At 44.3% G+C, this 20253-nt stretch overlaps 1 protein-coding gene across 1 annotated transcript in view; it reads left to right on the forward strand.

Moving 5' to 3' along the window:
* The first annotated feature begins 323 nt into the window (after positions 1–323).
* The window catches only part of LOC138304333 (3-oxoacyl-[acyl-carrier-protein] reductase FabG-like), a 77096-nt gene continuing 57166 nt past the window's right edge, over positions 324–20253 (forward strand). The window contains exons 1-2 of the mRNA XM_069244298.1: positions 324–362; positions 11814–11984. Coding sequence (XP_069100399.1) covers positions 330–362; positions 11814–11984 — 204 coding nt within the window. The 5' untranslated portion in view covers positions 324–329. The remainder of the gene's footprint in view (positions 363–11813; positions 11985–20253) is intronic.

Consider the following 20253-nt stretch of genomic DNA (forward strand, 5'->3'; position numbering starts at 1 on the left):
GGGAGTTCCGGCACTTTTCTATTTTTAGAGGGAGAGTACCTGCACTTCCTAAGAAAAACTTGATACTTTTAATTGGAGAGTACCAGCACTTCTCAGAAATAAGCAGGTACTCTGGTACAGAGTACCTGCACTTCTATTTTTCCATTCAAAGCACTGCGGAAACCCATATGGCGGCGAATTTCTATGAACACGCATAAACGTTATAAACTACTTGTACCCAACTACGATGGTCACGCTTTTACGCTATGCTTTATTTGCCAGCGAGCGGTCTAGTTTTTTGCAATGTCCCATGACTTGTCCGCAGACTCAGAGCAGAATTTTTTTCAATCATGGCCGAATTCATGCAGCAGGGCGCATGCGAGGTAACGCGAAATGGTCTCAGCTTTTTTTTCACGTGTACATAGTTTGTCGATCTTCTGCAGATTAAATACTAATCTAACACGACACAGCGAAGACGTATTTTGAAATACATTGTCACCACCGCAATCAAAGCAATTCCAAAAAGTCGGCGAGGCTATATGGGGTTATGTAAGTGATTGTAAATCGTTTCGGAAAGGGTATAAATATAAAACAGGTTTGTCTAGATCCCAGATATGTGTACATTTGGGGAAATATGTTTTTTACATTTTTTTCACGCGGTTTTGTTTGCGCTTATATATTCTAATAACATAAGAAGACGTTGAGTTTACGTTGTTTTTATCACGCTTCAAAAACTCACAACAAGATACAGAATAAAATTGCAGACATTCCCAACACAAAGAGCAGGTATGTCACAGATGACAGGAACACCTGTGCAGGTTTTAAAGATGAGGAATATGTGACACGTATGGACATTACAAGCAGTGCCGTGTTCCATTACACAGAAAAACGTCGACTATAAAAGTGGGTCGTGTATCCTTTCTCTCACACTCAAAAGGGACAAAGTGTGCAGTAGCACTGCCAATCTCATACACAACAGTATTGCTTGTTTCTCCATACGCAGAGAAGAGAATCAGTATATGCATCAACACTGCAGACTTCTTTCACATGCAATACTAATAGCACAAGTAGCAGTGGTGCACCGTTCTTCGTACAGAATGGAATCAATGTGAGGGATCAGTGAGAGAGCAGTGCGATCAAGCGATTTGCAGCAACCCCTTCATCACTCACCAGGGACAGTTAAACAAGAGTAGCAGCAGTGCAGGGCCTTCCACAGAAGAGAACTCTCGTAGTACAGTCAGCAGCAGTCCATGCTTTTTCTGTCTGTCGCTCACATAGTCATAAACATTTACTGCAATAGTGAACGCTTCCTTGCACACACAGAATGGGTGCAGCATCTTTAGCAAGAGTGCACGCTTCCCTGAGTGTTAGTGAGCTATGAGGTTTGCCTTAAGGTGGATGAGAATGTGGTGTGATGTGGGATGGTGTGCCTTGTGAGCGCGTTATGGTGTGAGTTGGTGGTGTTTGATCGTGATTGAGTCTGTTCTTGTAGTGGTGTGCATTATGGTATGATGATGGATGTGTGTGCCAGGATGAGTCCGAGCAGTAACACTGGCGGAAGTGGTGTAGCAACAGTGCAAGATACACTGGTACAGGTGGCAGTAGGGCACCTCGGGCAGGTACAGCATGTGCACCAGCAGTGCAAGCTACCTGTACATTTAAAGAACAGTACATGGATGCTGGCATCAGTGCTTTCTTCATACATGATAGTTAGAGCATGTGGTGGGCAATAGGACTATATTTATTAGCATCAAGGAGATGCCAACTGAAATCATGGTTTTAGATCCTTATTGTTTTTCTCAGTCTGTTGTTATTCTAATAGTGTAAAAACTCGTTATTTGGTAAGTGATAAGCGCTTATTAGCACAGACATCCACAATCACTATGTTAGGTTTTATATCCTGACTTTGTGTTTCTGCCTACTGTTCACTCTTAACATATAATGTATACAACATAGGTACTCACAAATATTTTCCCAGGGACCCAGATCTTTGGTCAGTGATGTGGCTGAGGGCTGCACTGATGCAAGCATGGTGGCGATTAGGGTTTTTATTGGGGGGGAGCAGTTGGCGGTAAGGTGGGTGTAGATGAAGCAAAGCATATACATCTAGTGGCTGAATTGCGCAATGTGAAACCAGAAAACCTGGGATTAATCCTAGTTTACCCACTTAACCAAATTGTGTGATCCTAGGTAATTGTTTGATTTCACTTTCCCTCCTTTTTCTTCAGTACCACATAAAAAAGGCCTCTATTTACATGAGATCAGGATGCACACTGTATAAAGACGTCTCCTGCGTTTCATTTATTAAACTATGATGTTGTTCATGTATAATAAGAACCCAACCAACACAAAGGGTGGACATAACAACTGACTTGCCTCTGAGTTCACTAAGAGCATTGTTGTCAGGGCGGAGGATGATTACATTTTTCTAAATTCATGTTTGAAAACTATCACTTTAAAAAAAAATACTTCTCAATGCAGTGATATAGCAGTGATATAATCCGATGTACTAAGGTGAAACGGTTCTGCATGTTAATGAAATACATCTTTTGAACTTTAAAGGCACTTAATCATATTTCACACTTTTGCTGTATGTCTTTAAAAAATAAATTGCTCCTAAAGTTAAGCAGTGCGGAATGCCCTACGTACTTCCTTTCTTTAAATTCAAGTAGTCTTTAAATAAAAGCTTGCCTGTTTATGTAACATTTTGTTGATGTTAGTGCTGAGTTAGGTAGACAGCAGCCCAGTGTTGCTGCTGACCAGGGGGCCGCATGGAAAGGTCTGGGGGGGGCGCTCATGTTGAGTATGACTGGTTTACAAGTAGAGAAGTTATAACCCTCGTTGTCTTATGTAACATTTCCTGAAGATTGATGTACACATGTGTATGATTTATTGTGCCTTAGTGTGTGGTGTAAAGCGTTCTGACACCCTACACATGGATGAGTAGCGTTATAAAAGAATTACAAAAAATGAAGGTGCCATTTACATCAATGTTTGTGTAATTACTGATACAGAGAGATACATTTTGCATTTTTACAGTGCAAGCATATCTCTTACATCGGGAGTTGAACAAAGTTAAACACCTGCCTACAAATCATAGTTTCTCTTAAGTTCTTGCAAAGTGATATCATCCTGTGTTCCTTTGTTCTCGTCCATGGCTTTGCCATCTAGGTGTTAGGCTCCAGATAGCTTCCATCCAGTATTTCACTCAAAGAAAAGGAGGGCTGATAGCCCTTTAAATTAGACCGTTCTTTTGGGTGTTGCTAGGAGGATAAGAAAGAAAACCCCCTTGACTCATGCACGTTGCTGCTCCCTGCAGAATGCAGACAACAAGTGGGTGCTGCTGAATTGTGTCCTAGTGCTGGAGAATGACACTAGGACTCAATTCAGCATGGTAAACATTGTAATACCTGAAACAACTCCTCAAAACAGGGAATAGATAACACCCATCTTCAAAATCAAAATTTCCAAGGATCCAAGTAGTCCATAACCATCCAGCCACAAAATTGTCCCTTTGCTTGTGGCTTTTCTCTGAAAAATAGTTCTGCCACAGCAACAATTAGCTACTTAAGAATTGCAAAGTGCTCAATGGGGGCATGATTGTAGTAAAATAAAAATAAAACGAACTGTCTAATTAGCTCCGTAACCACATAAATGAGCTTTAATCAAAGAGGGCAGTATTGTATATCTTTACTATTTGATTAAAATGCAGTAATGTAGAGAACATACATTAAAAATACAAAGATTTGTAATATCTACAATTAGTATAAAAACTTTTACATAATTTAAAAATCCTATGCACTTCGATTGGAGCTTTGGGACTAAGAATCAATTTCAAGGCCTCTTTTAAATTTAAACACTTTGGGAGCTCTATACTATCCCTCTGGACCGTCAAGACCTCAGGTGACTCACTCCTCCATTTGACAACGCCACAGGAGGCACAGCTTTTTTGCTTGACGGGGCAGGTCCTTCCATCATCTCCTCTAAAAGTGTTCTGCAAACACGCAGTGCGGGGAATTTTGGAAGCTCTTTCGGTGGTAAACTGTCCCTCTGGACTATCAAGACCTCAGGGGACTCACTCCCCCATCTGACAATGCGTCAGGGGGCGCAGGTGCAGCTTTTTGCTTGAAGAGGATGGGGTCTCCCGTCATCTCACTTAAAAGTGTTCTGCAACACCCGCAGCATGAGACGCATGTGTGCCGCACCGAGGCAAAGCCCGGGCCAAGGACGGGCCTGTTCTGCGCCTGTCAGTGCCAGGAAGAGGCAAGGCAGGGCCACCCCACTTGGTCCGTTTACCAGGTATTGCGCTATCCCCTTGGTCTGGCTAAGTGATTCTTCTTTCTGCAGGGGCCTGGGTTTTTGTGGACTTGTTTCACCTTGGTCCAGAGTTGCTAAGACTGTTGCAGGCTGTTCCTGGCCTGCAGTGGATGTTATCAGAGCTCTTTGCAGTAACTGGCAGTTATTTCAGCTGGCATTTCGAGTGGAACTTCAGCTACCTTGTCTGGGTGGCATCGGTGATTTTTCCATTGGGGCTTTACCACTGATTATTAAGCTGCACAATTGTTTTTGTATTTGGGGCCTGTGGGTACTTAGCTATTAGTGGGTTTTTGGGTGGCTAGTGCTGTACAGAATATGGGGAAGAGAAAAGTGCACACTTCCAAGTTATCGACATGTATTACTGCTCCTCGAGTCTCCACCAGTGAGGGTTTTCTAATCAGTGCTGCGGGGGTGGTCTAGAAGGAGATCGAGTTGGCAGAAAGAAGGCTGTTAACTATGGACAGCCTTCCTCTTATCTCTCCTCTTGTCACCCTGTCATCCCCGGGGGGTGGAGGAGGTTGGTGGTATATGTATGTGATAGTAGTGGGTGGAGAGGGGATCAGGATGGCTCCTCTGTGTCCATGGCTCCGCCTCCAAGGGGAGGGGCAGAGAGTCACGTCCAGGAGCTTATGTCATCAAGCCCCATTGTTAGCCCTCAATATAAGCAAGGGAGATGAACCACAGCAAACCAAAGGGGCACCTTAATTAACACGAGGGCTCAAAATGATCCACAGTTTTGCTGTCTTTTGCAGCCTACCCTTTGATAGATGTTCTTTTGTCTGTGTTCAAGGTTGCCTAAGAGGCCAAATTAAACCCTATACTGTCCAGTTTAACTAAAATTGAAACTCGAGTGATGTCAATCTTGGACCATATAAACCATGTGGCAACTCCGTAGCCTGGGCCGCACACCTCATCTGTGTTATATACCCCTCTGTTCTTGCTCCTTCTGGTAGTGCCAGTATGTCCCCCAAGGAATCTGTAGTGCCAGCTTGTGTCCTTCAGTCTACTGGGTGTTCCAAGGGCGTTCCCCTGATTTCCCAGGCCCAGATTATTCCCCGGGGATGTGTCTAGCTCCTCTGCAGTAGTACCCGTGCCTTTATTTAAAACTGGGATGGTGCTTAACTTGCTCCCCAGAAACAACACCGTACGTGGTGGTTCTGGGGAATGTTCTGCCTCGGACAAACACAGTAACGGAATCCTTTAACAAACAAAAAAATAAAGTGATAATTTGGGCTTGTCGGTATGCCAATGTTGGAATGGAGATTTCTGAAACAATCAATATGGTCCTTAGGGTTAGTTGGTTGGGCCCCGATAGGAAGAGATGGGCAGGGGATTGTCTGGTAGTAAATTTCAATCAACTCACCATTGCTGCACGTGTCTTGGCTGTCCTCAGTTCCTCTAGGGGTGCCAATCCAACCAATAGCCTAGCACTCCTCCTGGGTTTCTTTTCTAAGTGTGAGATGATCTGCAGTCCTCTGCGGAACCAGGTTGGTCACATACGGATCTCTCATGGCAGCTTGTGCTCACCTCAGCTCCCTGCTCTGTATCTCAAACAGATTTTCTCCCTTAAGTAATCATAATCGTGCAGTTAACTAGGTTCCTTGATTTACCTCTGCCACCCTATCGGCTTGCTTCTTCGTCAGATGTTATCTCGGTTGGCAATTCGAACGACCTGAAGTTGTTATTATGGATTACTGTGTGGTTGTTTTCCAAGTCTAACTATCCTCCTGTGTGCATTTTGTCAAATCGTATCAGATGATGTGTCTCCAAGAAACGTGGGAGGGGAAAAATTATTTATTTTTTGAAGGATTTAATACTTATTTTTCCCCTGAACTGCCTTTGGTGGCAGGGAGGGCCAGGAGGGGCCAAATCGGTTTTGTGCCAGTGGAATTGTGTGGTCAGGTTAAGGATTTGGATTGGAACCCACATATGATGCAGGGGCTGAAGTTAATCAGTTCTGGGTTGCACCCCAATATTATTGGTCAACTTCTACAATGCAAAATCCGGGCCAGACAAGGTTTCTAGGCTTCATCGCATACGCTTGGCAATGGATTCCTGTTGGAGCTTGGCTCTGGAACGGAGTTGATAATGCTTGGAGCGGATTTCAATTGTTACTTTTTTATTGTCCTCCAGGGGTTGTCACAACTAAGTCCAAATGTATGTTGATTAAGAGGCTTCCTCCGGGTCACACAGGGTAGAGTCCAGAGCTTACTATTGTCCTAGACACCTACAACCTTGTTTTTGCTTTGGAGAAGATGGTTAAATCCCCTACAACATTAAACACATTAGATTGAAACAAAATCTTTGTTTGCAGATGCAGGGCAAACAAAAGGTAGATGTTTGAAATGTTGATTTACAAAAAAGACAAGTGACATCTTGGTCTTGCCCAATTTTTTTATGGTGCTTTGCAGTGGTAAGCCGTGGTTTAAACTTAAAGATTAAACTTAAATCTGTGCAGTTCATGATTCTCAAAAAAGACAAACAAAAAAACGTTAGTAGTGTTGGCTCCTTTTCACTTGGTGAGAAGTCTATATGTATGCAAAGAAAAAAACAGTCTACAATCTTCCATACCTTTTAGGAAATGTCTGCTTATATAAAGTTTTTTAATTAGACCTGAAAACGTTTTTTTAGAGAGACTATACTCTGATCGGTGATTAATTCAGTCAAAATAGTACCTCATACTGTATCAGGCTTTGCTTTCCAATATTATACTAGTGAACCTAAATTGGAATTCCAAATAACCTAATTCTAACTGTATTGTGTGTGTTAGTACACTCTGTGGGGAAAACAACAGTGCTCTCAAAATTATCCCTTCTGCTTTGATAAAAAATATATGCCTGATAAAGTGAAAACATTCAATCCCTTATATCCGGATTGTAGGAAACTTTACATTGAAAAATGTAAATGTACATGTTCCAAGTGTTCATACCAAAAGCATTGTATACTCTTCGGATACCTGCTACCTGACATCAAGCCTCTCTAAGTAACCAGTATATTGATTACATTTCACATTATCCTTAATGTAGCTCCAAGGTACTTGTATAATAACACTTTTCCAAAATTTTCTTCTACCAAATACAAGTTAAAAACATTGGATGGTTGAAATGCTGGAGAATCATAACATTGATCTTTAAAAAAATATTTTTAAATAGTAATCCTGAGCGTACGTTTGGAATCTTGAGATTCCCCCGTTCAAGGCCTATTGGTGTTTGATTTACAATTATAACATCATCAACATATAATGCAGTGTTGATAATATTTCCAATAATTGGGAGAATTCGTTACAATCACTTAATACAGTTGGAAGATCATGGATATACAATAAAAAGAGGAGTAGAACTTTCTTTAGGCCATTAGGAATGGAATCTTTATGTGTAAGTCCTGTCATCCCTCATAAGGACCTGTGTCCAGGTTTTCAAACATAATGATAGCAGGACATTTAACAATTAGTTTGAAACTTTTAAGCACATAGTTTTTGCCAGAGTATACCTCTATCCTCCTTGTCATGGGTTATGGAGAAGTCAATGAAAATAATATAAACAAGCTGTTTTCATTTTTCCCAAAGGCCTACATTGGGTAAATGTCTTAAACAAGGGAATGCATGCTAGCAAGAAGTTGAACCTTAAAAGCAGCAGATCACTGGGGTATTTTCCTTACATTTCATGGCATTAAACTGTACCTGTGAGTAAATTTGACGACTTCCTGGCACTGCTCAGTTGTAACACTTGGTTTCCATCCCTTTGATAACCAACCTGACATAGAAGCCACATAAAAAAGTCAGTGTCTTTTTTTCTTTTCTTAAAACAATGCCTGGAATATAACATTACTTTTGTCAGGTCATTAGCACTACATCAGCTTTACCAGTAACAGCACTAAATATGTTTTGTGAGCTTCCAGTAAAGTCTTCAAAATATTTTCTTAAGAACATCAACGGGAAGCCAAGACTTTGGACCAGACTACGGGCATCATTACTGTCTTGCCGGCATTGTCGCTGAGACCGCCAATAGAGCGGGGATGAGGCTGCCATCAAGCATCGTATCACGATGTTTCCACAGGGCTGACTGACGGAAACGTCTTATCATGACGTTTCTGCGGGTCAGCTTGGTGGAACCAGTGCAGTGGCATTGGTCTGGGTAATGCCGTTGCACACAAGTACCCTAGGAATGCGCCATGACTGCAATAGCAGACAGTGAGCATTCCGAGGGTGCTGGCAGGGGGGCTCCTGCACTGCCCACAACATGGTTGTGGACAATGCAGGGGCCCCCCTGTTGCCTCTAGCGCTGGCTCTCTGCCAGTTTTCTCATGGCGGGGACCCCCCCATGAAAAGGCTGGTGGAAAGTGAGGTCATGATCAGCACTGTGGTGCCAAACTCAGTACTGCCGTGGCTCACCAAGACATCGACCGCTGCCAACCTGTCAGGATCCCTGATACCGGCATAGACGGCGGTCTCCTGGTGGTACGACCGCCAGGATCAGAATCTGGTAGTCATACTGTGAGTGCAGCAGCCTGACCGCCACCTCAAGTTTGGCGGTCCGTGGACTGCCAAACTTGTAATCAGGCCCTATGAATGAAAACAAGGAAAACATACCTAAAGAGGCATTCCTGTATTTTTTTTAAACAAGTTAAAAACGCAGGCAAAGTTTTCTTATTTGTGTTCACACTCAATGACTAAAGACAATCACCTTGTGCTTTTGCCTTTGCACACCTCCTCGGAGTATGACTAAGACTTCGATTGGATTTCTGTAAATAATCACCTCTACTTCAAAATTCCAGGACTGTGGTACTATTGATTTGTTTACAATAACTTATCAAGTACGTTGTCAGGATCACTCCATTTATCAACTTGTATATTACATCTACGTCCATTCTGTCTTTTTTTACCATCAAATATCTGAGAAATCCTGATTGTTTTGAATATGATAAACCACACAATTTAGACTAATATATGATTTCATTTGTTGAGAATCCAGTCTAAAGAAATACATTAAGTTGAAAGTGTAAGTTTCTTCATGGACATAGACATCAAATATAGGTCATTTGAGGTCACAGCCTACTCTGCCAAATATATCTTGGGGACATTCCGAAAAATGACCTAGGAATGGATTCTGCCTGTTGCTTGCCATTGGCATTGTGGTTTGTAACTCAAATTGTCTTGCTTTCCATTTGCAGGCTTTATTTGTTTTAGGATGGCCACCTTGAGTTCGGTACTTCCCTTTCCAAAACCTTATTCACAGAATCCTTCGGAGTAGTTAGTCCCTTTCTGTAAGCAGGGCTTGTTCTTATCTTGTCACATTTGTTGTGCATTCCAAGACCATGGTCAAATGCTAGGCGCTTCACTTCATGCTACGCCTCTCTACTCTACCATATACCTCTCTACTCTACGCCAATGCACTCTTTGCCACCCTCTACACCACTGCACTCTACACCACTCCAGTCTAGGCTGTACCAGTCTACTCCGTACAATTCCACTCTGTGATGATGTACTCTGCAACACTGCACTCTATGCCACTGCACTCTTTGCTAGTGCTCTTTACTCTGTAACACCCAACTCTATTCCCCTGCATTCTACGTCGATCCACTGTATGCCACTGTAGTCTAGTCTGCACCACTGCACTCTATGCCACCGCACTCTAAACCACTTTACTGTACGCCATTAGACTGTATGCCACTCTACACAACTGTACTCTACCCTGAACCGCCCAACTCTGCTCCATTTCACTCTACTCTGAAACAGTCTATTTTACGCCACTGCACTGTACCACTCAATGTCACTGCCCTCTATGCCATTCTACTCTTATGCCACTGCATTCTCCAGAACTGCACTCTACTCCACATGAATGTACTCTACGCCAGTGCTCTCAATGGCACTCTACTCCACTGCGCTCTGACACTCCGCAACACTGCACTTTCTGCCACTGAACTCTACGCTACTCTGCTCTGTACTACTCCAGTCTACACTACTCCACACTGTGCTACTGCAGTTTGTGCCACAGTACTGTACTGTATGGCACAATACTCTGCACCACTGTATGCTACTCAACTCTGCACCACTGCACTCTGCCACTTGACTTTACTCACAGACCTCTTTATTAGTCAACTGTACGCCACTTTACCATACGCTACTGCACTCTATGCCATAGCAATCTACGCCACTCTACTCTGCTCCTCTCCACTTTAAGATGCTACATTGTACGCTGCTGAATTCAGTGCTACTACATTCAGTGCCACTGCACTCTACGCCACTGTACTCTGCAACACTACACCAGTCCACTCTACTCAATGCCACTCAGTGTATGCCACTCTACGCAACTCCACACTATGCCACTCCAATTCATGCCACTCTCTGTCACTCCACTTTACAACACTCCACTCCACTCTTTGCCATTCCACTTTACAACACTCCACGCCACTGTTCTCTGTGCCACTAGCATTTAGCGCTGCTTAACAGCAGGCGCACTGGTATACAACATGGCTAAACACTTTGGCGAAGCCAATAGCTCTTGCATAGGTGAGACTTATTGGCTTTGCCAATGCTTGTACTTATGTATGATGCCAATGTCCAACAAAAAACCTGCAATCAATTAATAATTAGTTGTGTTTATAAGACACCATCTTGGGTAACTTGAAATCTCTTTTAGCAAAAATACTTATGACTATAGCAACTATATGACCTCAAAATCGTGTCTTATTTGATTGACTCACATAGTGTCATGGGGAGTGACACTCTATTGCATTGTGGTCGAAATAAGTCTATGTAGCGCATCTTTTCTCTCAAACCTTTTTCGCTGCCATAAATCCTCCTCAAACACACAAAAGGTGATGGGGAGATGCTTACAATAAGTTTAACCACTGGCAATCGCTTGAGTTAGCATTCCCACCCATTGTTCTTTTGCACAACTTGTTACCTCAGATTGGACCCAGCCATATGGAAATCAGTCTTGACCCTGCTCCAGTAGGATCAGTCCACCCCATACTTCCAAGACATATCCTCTCTGAATTAGAACACAAGCACTCCAAGACCAGTTTCGCCCTGATTGGGGCTCTTCAGTCAGATGTAGCTTGATTCCAATGGCACAGTGAGCAGGGACCCACATCTGGGCATACCCCTGGCCACTTAGGTTGGTACGTTAACCACGTAAAAAGTGATTGGAAGAATTGTTTCAATAATTCTACCCACTGGAAATCGCTAGGGGTAGCATTCCAGACCATTGTTCCTTTGCCCACCACCTCAGATTAGACCCAGCTGTATGCAAATCAGTCTTCACCCTGCTCCAATAATGCTGCTCAGTCATCTGACATTGCCAGCAAAGATACTTGATTCTTGCATGTTTCACACAACACCTCTTCCCTGAATGTTCCGTGCATGGCACTTAACTCCTGAATGTACTTGTTGCGTTGTTGTGTGTTTGAATTGGGAAGATTGTATCTGACCCAGAACTTTGCTGAAGTGTTAGATGTATAAAAAATGTCTCATTTATCATCTTTACAATTTTGTAATATTTATTTTGTCTCCCAAGGTGTTCTCATTAAAAGGGAAGGTTGCTCTAATCACAGGCGCCAGCTCCGGCATTGGTGCTGGGACTGCTGTCCTCTTTGCTAAACTGGGAGCCAAGCTGTCACTTAATGGACGAGATGTTGAGAAGCTGAATGATACGGCCCGTCTGTGCCAGGAAGCCAGCCACGAGAAGGTAACTATTAACAGGTCCGCAGCTTCCCCACTGTGCCTTTGTGTTACTTTTTAAGTCTGTCCGCCAGACTGTGGCATCCTTCTGGACCTCAGTCTCCATCTCTTCCATGGAGCATGAGCCAGGCTTTCTTTTTATTTACTGTAAGCCAAGTTACACCAGCAGCCCGTGCTGTTGTGCATCATCTCTAAAAACAAAAACAAAAAACAACAAAAAAAAAAAAAAAAACAATACCAGAGTCAAATAGCTCATGCAGAACTACTTGGCCTTGTTAATGTATTTTAAAGAAGTTGCACAGCAGAGCGGGCTGCTGTTCAACATTGTTTTTAAGTGAACAAAAAAAGTGATATGACGCTGTTAACGCTTGCAGCGCCATTGGGTAGTACTTTGTTTTTATTTACTTTGAGCCATGTTGCACAGCAGTCCGCGTTGCTGTGGAGCATTTTTTTTAAAACATTGACAACACCAATGGGACTTGCATAGGTGAAACCTATTGGTTTTGCCAACGCTTATTTAAAATAATTTCAAATTTTTTGCATTGACTTTAACTCCTAGTTTATTATGCCTCCCAGCTGTGTGGTGATTTATTTTCCATCTCCTTTTTGTAGTTGTGTTTGTAAATGTTCAAGTGACATTGTAACATTGTAGCTACAACTGAAGGGCTTTTCAGTTTAAAAATAAATAACTAATAGAACTGTCCCATACGTGATTTTTTTTTTGTAATTATCTTTTTACTGCAGGCACATTTAGGTGGGAGCATATTTTCATTTTTTTTAATTATTTCTTTTACATTTTTGTGGCATAGGAGTGTATAAATAAAAAATACCTGTCATAATTTCTTGTCAAGGCCAGACCTAATAGCTTTGCCAGTGCTTGCTCGATTGCAATATGGCTAAAACCTTAAAATAAATAGTGCATTAGCCTGTTTAAAATAAAACGACCCCTGATAAACTGGAGTTTTTGGCTTTTGTAATGTGAGAAGCGATTCCATGTTCACAGATACCTGTGGTGGGTATCCTGGAAAATAGACATACCCTACTACTAAGAATCGACCACATCGATGTACTATTACACAGTGACAGTACATCAGAATTGCCACTACTGAGAATACCAGTACTGAGAGCAAAGTAAGTAGAAGAATACGTACATTGTTATGGGCTTGGTAGAGGGTTACGCGTTGGGTTATGTGTGGCGCTTGGAGCATGTGGTAGGCTCAGCCTTTGGTTTATGGTTAAAGTAAGCGATAGTTAAATTGAGGTGTAACGTTAGGGTCTTAATTAGCGTTGGGTGCGGTTAGTGGTTGGGAAAAGTGGTTGAGGTAAGATTTAGGGTTATGCTTATATTTAGGGTTAGTGTACTGTCAGGTTTTAGTGTAAGGCCTAAGGTACACTTACTCTTATTGATTTATTTATTTCACATTTTTATTCAGAGCTGCTTTTGCAAGTAATTGGTTTCAGTGCACTTTTACATCCGATACAACACCCAAGATCAGGGATCTCCTTAAGGTGAAACAATGAAACCAGAAGTGCAGACAAAAAAAACAGAAACAAATTACAGTTCCTACAACCATGGACAAAATGGTTAAAGCTGGGTATTATACAGTTGGCAAGTACATCTTCTGCGGGAATGGAGCCAGCCCTCAAAGAGACAGGAAGGGAGGAGGTGTCACTCACAGGGGACAAAATAATGGGGTAGGAGCAACAGAAAGAAACGTGAAGAGTAGAGAAGTTCGATGAGAATGAAGTTGTGAGTGCAGGCAGCGCAGCCAAGAAGAAGTTCATGGATGGGAAAAGAACTCGAGAAAGTTAAGAAAATGCGTTGGTTGAGGAAATTTGAACCAGAGATGACAATGAATAGGGTACCATTGGGAGGAGCTGCACACGGGAAGGATAGGGCTAAGAACCTTTAGCTTTAGATATACGTTCAAAAATGGAAATACTTTAAAAATGGTATACTGTCATCCTCTAATGAAAAAAACAGATCTTTCAGTCAAATGTAAATGAATGCTGATGTAATGATGAGCAAGGTAAGGTGTACATTATTAACTACATTAAATAATGCAGAAACAGTGAAATTTTTAGGTTCGAGTCTGCAAGAGCATACGCTAGCACCTGGGTCTCGCTTATGAGATAGGTATGTTAATAAAAAAGGGCTTGAAGCCCGCCAGTTGCCTACTATTTGTTGGCTTGCTTGGCACTGTTCTTTACAGCCTGATAATTCATCACTGCAGGACTTGCGTCATTTCCATTCCTCTCTGTGGAGCAGGGAGCACAGATTGATTCAACTTAATCAGTTCCCGTCTGCTGCTCCGGATGTGACTCAGGTACTATTTTGTTATTTTTAACTTTTAGTGCCATGCAGACAGAAGGCAAAAAAAGTGCCCAGCAGGACAAACAAAATTGCAGTTTCATTTTCTATAGTTAACTTTCTTTTATTTCGCCAAGTTTTCTTTTCTCACTTTGCACTCATGTTTCTGTTTTAATACATAACCATGCAGTACAACCAAATCTACCCCACTCAATGCTAATCCACCCCACCTCACCCCACAATAATCCACCCCAGACCAATCCAATCAACCCCAGACCAATACAAGGCACTCAACCCAATCCAGTCAACTCCAGTCCTCCCATCCCATACCACTCCAGTCCAAAACAATCTGCCCCACTCCAATCCAAAACAATCTGCCCCACTCCAATCTGTCCACTGCAAACCAAAACAATCTGCCCCATTCCAATCCAAGACAGTCTGCCCCCTTCAGTCTGCCCACTCCAAACCAAACCAAAACAATCTGCCCCATTCCAATCCAAGACAGTCTGCCCTACCCCAATCCAAAATAATCTGCCCACTCCAAAGCAATCTGCCCCTCCTATTCAAACAATATTCCCCCCATCTAAAACAATCTCCCCACTCCAATCCAAAACCATCTGCCCTTACTCCAATCCAAAACAAACTGCCCTTACTCCAATCCAAAACAATCTGCCCCACTCCAATCCAAATTAATCTGCCCCACTCCAATCCAGAACAATTTCCGCCACTCCAATCCAAAACAATTTGCCCCACTCCAATCCAAACAATTTGCCCCACTCCAATCCAAACAATTTGCCCCACTCTTAATTCAAAACATTCTGCTCCACTCCAATCCAAAGCAATCTGCCCCACTCCTATCTGCCACACTCCAATCCAAAAGTCTGTCCCACTCCAATCCAAAACAGTCTGTCCCACTCCAATCCAAAACAGTCTGTCCCACTCCAATCCAAAACAGTCTGCCCCATTCCAATCCAAAACAGTCTGCCCCATTCCAATCCAAAACAACCTGCCTCACTCCAATCCAAAACAACATGCCCTCTCCAATCCAAAACAATCTGCCCCACTCCAATCTGCCACACTCCAATCCAAAACAGTCTGCCCCATTCCAATCCAAAACAACCTGCCTCACTCCAATCCAAAACAACCTGCCCACTCCAATCCAAAACAATCTGTCCCACTCCAATCTGCCACACTCCAATTCAAAACAGACTGTCCCACTCCAATCCAAAATAGTCTGCCCGATTCCAATCCAAAACAGCCTGCCTCTCTCCAATCCAAAACAATCTGCCCCACTCCAATCTGCTCCACTCCAATCCAAAACAATATGCTTCGACCCAAAACAATCTGTCCCACTCTATTCTAAAATAATCTTCCCCACTCCAGTCTGTGCCACTCCAGTCCAAACAATCTGCCCTACTCCCATCCAAAACCATCTGCCCCACTCCAATCCAAAACAACGTGCCCCGCTCCAATCATAAACAATCTGTTCTACTGAGTCCAAAACAATCTGCCCCACTACAATCTGCCCTACCCAATCCAAAACAATCTGCTCCGCTCCAGTCCTAAAAAATCTGCCCCACTCCCACAATAATCTATTCTAACCCAAAACAATCAGCCACACTCAATTCTAAAACAATCTTCCCCACTCCAATCAGCTCCACTCCAATCCAAAACAATCGTCTGCACTCCAAAACAGTTTGCTTTACTCCAGTCTGCCCCACTCCAAACCAAAACAGTCTTCCCAACTCCAGTCTGCCCCACTCCTGCGCCACAGGTGAAGGTGATTTTATAGCGCTTGCCACCAGCCACCTCCTCCTCGTGGCTTTGGAGCCTGCTGAGGGATGGAGCACCCCACAGGAGCAAAAAAAAAAGTCAAGAAGGCACGCCCTACTATGTGGAGAAGTGAAGGCACTTTCATAGCACGTACCACCAGACCCCTCCTCCTCGTGGCTTAGAGCCTCCAGGGGGACAGAGTCCCAGCCCAGCAGGAGCAGACAAGAGGGCAAACAAAGTCAGGAAGGCGTGTCCCACTCTAAAACGATGTGCCTCATTCCAATCCAAAACAATCTGTCCACCTCCAATCAGCTGCACTCCAGGCCAAAACAACCTTCCATACTCCAGTTGGCCCCACTTTAATTCAAAACAGTCTGCTTCACTCCAATTCAAAATAGTTTTCCCCACTCTAATCTGCCCCACTCCTATCCAAAGCAGTGACCCCTACACCAGTCTGACCCACTCTAATCTGCCTCCCTCCAATCGAAAACAATTGGCCCTACTCCCATCTGCTCCAATCCAAAATAATCTGTCCCACTCCTATCTGCCTCCCTCCAATCCAAAACAATCTGGCCCACTCCAATCCAAAACAATCTGCCCAGTACAATACGCCCCACTCCAAAACTATATGGCCCATTCCAAAACAGTCCGCCCCTCCCCAATCTAAAACAATCTGCCTCATTCCAGTCCTGAACAATCTGCCCCATTCCAATCCAGAAACACCTGCCCACTCCATTCTGCCCCACTCCATTCCAAAACAAATCTGCCGTACTCCAATCCAAAACAATCTGCCACACTTCTATCCAAAACAATCTCCCCCACTCCAGTCTGCCCCTCTCCAATACAATCTGCCGCACTCCAGTCTAAAACTATCTGCCCCACTCCAGTGTTCCCACTTCAGTCCAAAACAATCTGCTCCACTCCAACCCAAAACAATCTACCTCACTCTAACCCAAAACAATTTACCCCACTCCAATTCAAAATAATCTGACCCACTCCAATCTGCCCCACTCCAGTCCCAAACTTTCTGCCCCATTCCAATCTAAAACAAACTGCCCACTCCAATTTGCCCCAGTCCAATTCAGAACATTTGACCACCTCCAGTAAGCCCTTCTCCAATCCAAAACAATCTGCCACACTCCAATCTGTCCCACTCCAGTCCAAAACAATCTGCAGCAGCTTAATCTGCCCCACTTCACTCCAAAAGAATCTGCCCCTCTCAAATGTGCCCCACTCCCATCCAAAACAGTCTGTCCACTCCAATCCAATCTGCCCCACTCCAATCCAGAACAATTGACCCCCACTCCAATCTGCCCCATTCAAATCCAAAACCATTTACCCCAATCCAATTTGCCCCATTCCAATCAACCCCTCCAATCCAGTACAATAATCCACCCACTTAAATCTGTTTCACCCCACTCCAGTCCACCCACTCCACTCCAGTCCATCTAATCAGATCAATCTTAATCCATCCCACCCCAATCCAATCCAGACTACCTTAATCCACCCCACTCCAAATCACCTTAATCCACCCCACTCCACACTATTCCAATCCACCATAATCCACCCCACTCAAATCCAGTATACTCTAGTCCACCAAAGTCGAATCCACCCCACTTTAAAATGTCTACCCTACTTCAATCCAATCCACCCCACTCCAGTCCACCCCACCTGGTCTAATAGCCCCCATCCCAATCCAGTCCACTTCAGTCCAGTTCATCTCACCCCACTCCACTCCAGTCTACCCCACCTCACTCCAGTCCACCCCACCTCACTCTAATAGCCCCCATCCCAATCCAATCCACTTTAGTCCAATCCACACCATCCCAATCCAGTGCACCGCACCCCAGTTCAGTCCACCCCAATTCCATTCATGCCACTCAATCCAATCCATCTCACTCCAAGCCAGTCTACCTCACTGCAGTCCACTCCTCTTCAATCCACCTTACCTAACGCCAGTCCACTCCACACCGCTCTAATGCTAATCCATCCCAACTCCTATTCACACCTCCCAATCCATTTCACCCCACTCAAATCCAACCCACCCCACTTCAACACACCCCACTCCAGTCCACCCCAATCCAATCCCCCACCCCATTCTAATCCACCCCACTCCAAGCCAGTCCACCCCATTCACTCCCTCCAATCCACCTCTCTCCAGTTCACCCCGCCCCACTTAAACCACCTCAGTCTTTTGCAATCCACCCCACCCTAGTTCAGTCCACTCTCCTCAGTCCAATCCATCGAGCCCAGCCCACCCCACTCCAATCCCCTGCTCTTCTCCAGTCCAAGCCAGTCCACCCCAGCCCATTCAACTGCAGTTCCATTCAACCCACTCTAGTCCAATCCACCCCACATTAGTTCAGTCCACCCCACTCTAGTCCAATCCACCCACCCAAACCGATCCAACTCAATCCACCAACTCAAACCCAGGCCAATCCAGTCTGCTGCAACCCAACCCACCCCACTCCAATCCACCCACCCCACTCCAGTCAATCCAGTCCACCTTAATCCATCCCACTCTAGAGCAATCCAGTACATCTTAATCCATCCCTCTCAATCCACCCCACTCCAAATCACTTTAGTCCGCCCCACTCTTCACAAATCCAATCCACCATAATCCACTTCTCTAAAATCCAGTCCACTCCAGTCCATCCCAATCAGATCCACCCAGCTCCAAAAATTCCACCCTACTCCAATCCACCCCACTCCAATCCACCCCACTCCAATTCACCCTACTCCAGTCCACCCACCCCACTCTAATACCCCCACCTCAATCCAATCCACACCAGCCCAATCCAGTGCACCCCACCACACCCCAATCTGATCGTCTTCAATCCACCCCACTCAATCCAATCCACTCACTCCGAACCAATCCAGTCCACTCCATTCCATCCCACTCCAGTCCACACCTCTCAATCCATTTCACCCCACTCCACTCCATTCCAATCCAACCCACCCCACTCCAATCACCCGACCCCACTCCAGCTAACCCCAGTGCAGTCCACCCCACACTAATCCAATCCCTCATTTAATTTCAGTCCACCCCAATCCAGTCCAGTCCAATCCACCTCACTCTTCTCCTATCTACCCCACTCGATCCAGTCCAGCCCACCCCACTCAAATCTTCAAACCTGTCCACCTCACTCCAATCCACCCACTCCACTCCAATGCACTTCAGTCCAACCTACTCTAGTCCAGTCTGCCCCATTCCAGCCAATCCACCCACTTCAGTCCAACCGTCAACACTCCAGTTCTCCCCCCTCCAGCACCCCACTCTAGTCCACTCTACCCCACTGCAGTCCACTCCACCCCACTCCAGTCCATCCCAGTCCCATCACTTCAATCCACTCAAACCAATCTAATCCACACCACTCCAAACCTCCACCTCCAGTTGGATCCAACCCACCCCAGTCCACAGCATCTCACTCTAATCCAATCCACCCCATCCCAATCCAATCAACCCCACCCCATCACAACATCCCAATCCACCCAAACTAATCTAATCCACCCCCCTCCAATGCACCTCAATCCAATCCACCGCACTCTATTTGTTATGTTAATTTGATATCGCGCACAAACCACCCCGGAGCTGAGGACAAGTTGTAGACAAGACTATTAGGCTAGGTTATAACAGAAACATCTTGAACAGTTCTCTGAATTTAATATGGTCTGTACACAAATGGATGTGGTATGGCATGTTGTTCCAATAGGAGGGAGACGAGTAGGAGAAAGACCTACCTTCACACCTTGACCCGCGGATATTGGGGGCAGTGAGTAAGGCTTTGTCCATGGATCTCAAGTTCCTGACTGGCCAGTCGTATCTTAGCTTCTACTGTAAATAGCTGGGACATTTCCCTAATAAAGATTTGCGTGGAAGACAACAGATTTTGAAAGCTATTCTTTTCCTGACAGGCAGACAGTGTAAGATTCTCAGAAGAGGTGTGAAAGCAGAACCTGAAGGGAGATTGCAAATGAGCTGTGCTGATGTATTTTGAACTTGTAGTTTAGACAATAATGTCTCATTTGCTGATGGTAGTAATACATTACCATAGTCTAATTCACTCATAATGAGTTCCCAAACCAAGGTTTTTCTAGCTGAGAGAGGAAGGAAAGGAAGTGATTTCTTGAGCAGGATCATCATATAGAAACAGCTGTTAGTAGTAGTTCAAACCTGTTCTTTGATGGTTGA

The sequence above is a fragment of the Pleurodeles waltl genome, chromosome 7 (genome assembly GCF_031143425.1).
Source record: "Pleurodeles waltl isolate 20211129_DDA chromosome 7, aPleWal1.hap1.20221129, whole genome shotgun sequence".
Taxonomy (NCBI): domain Eukaryota; kingdom Metazoa; phylum Chordata; class Amphibia; order Caudata; family Salamandridae; genus Pleurodeles; species Pleurodeles waltl.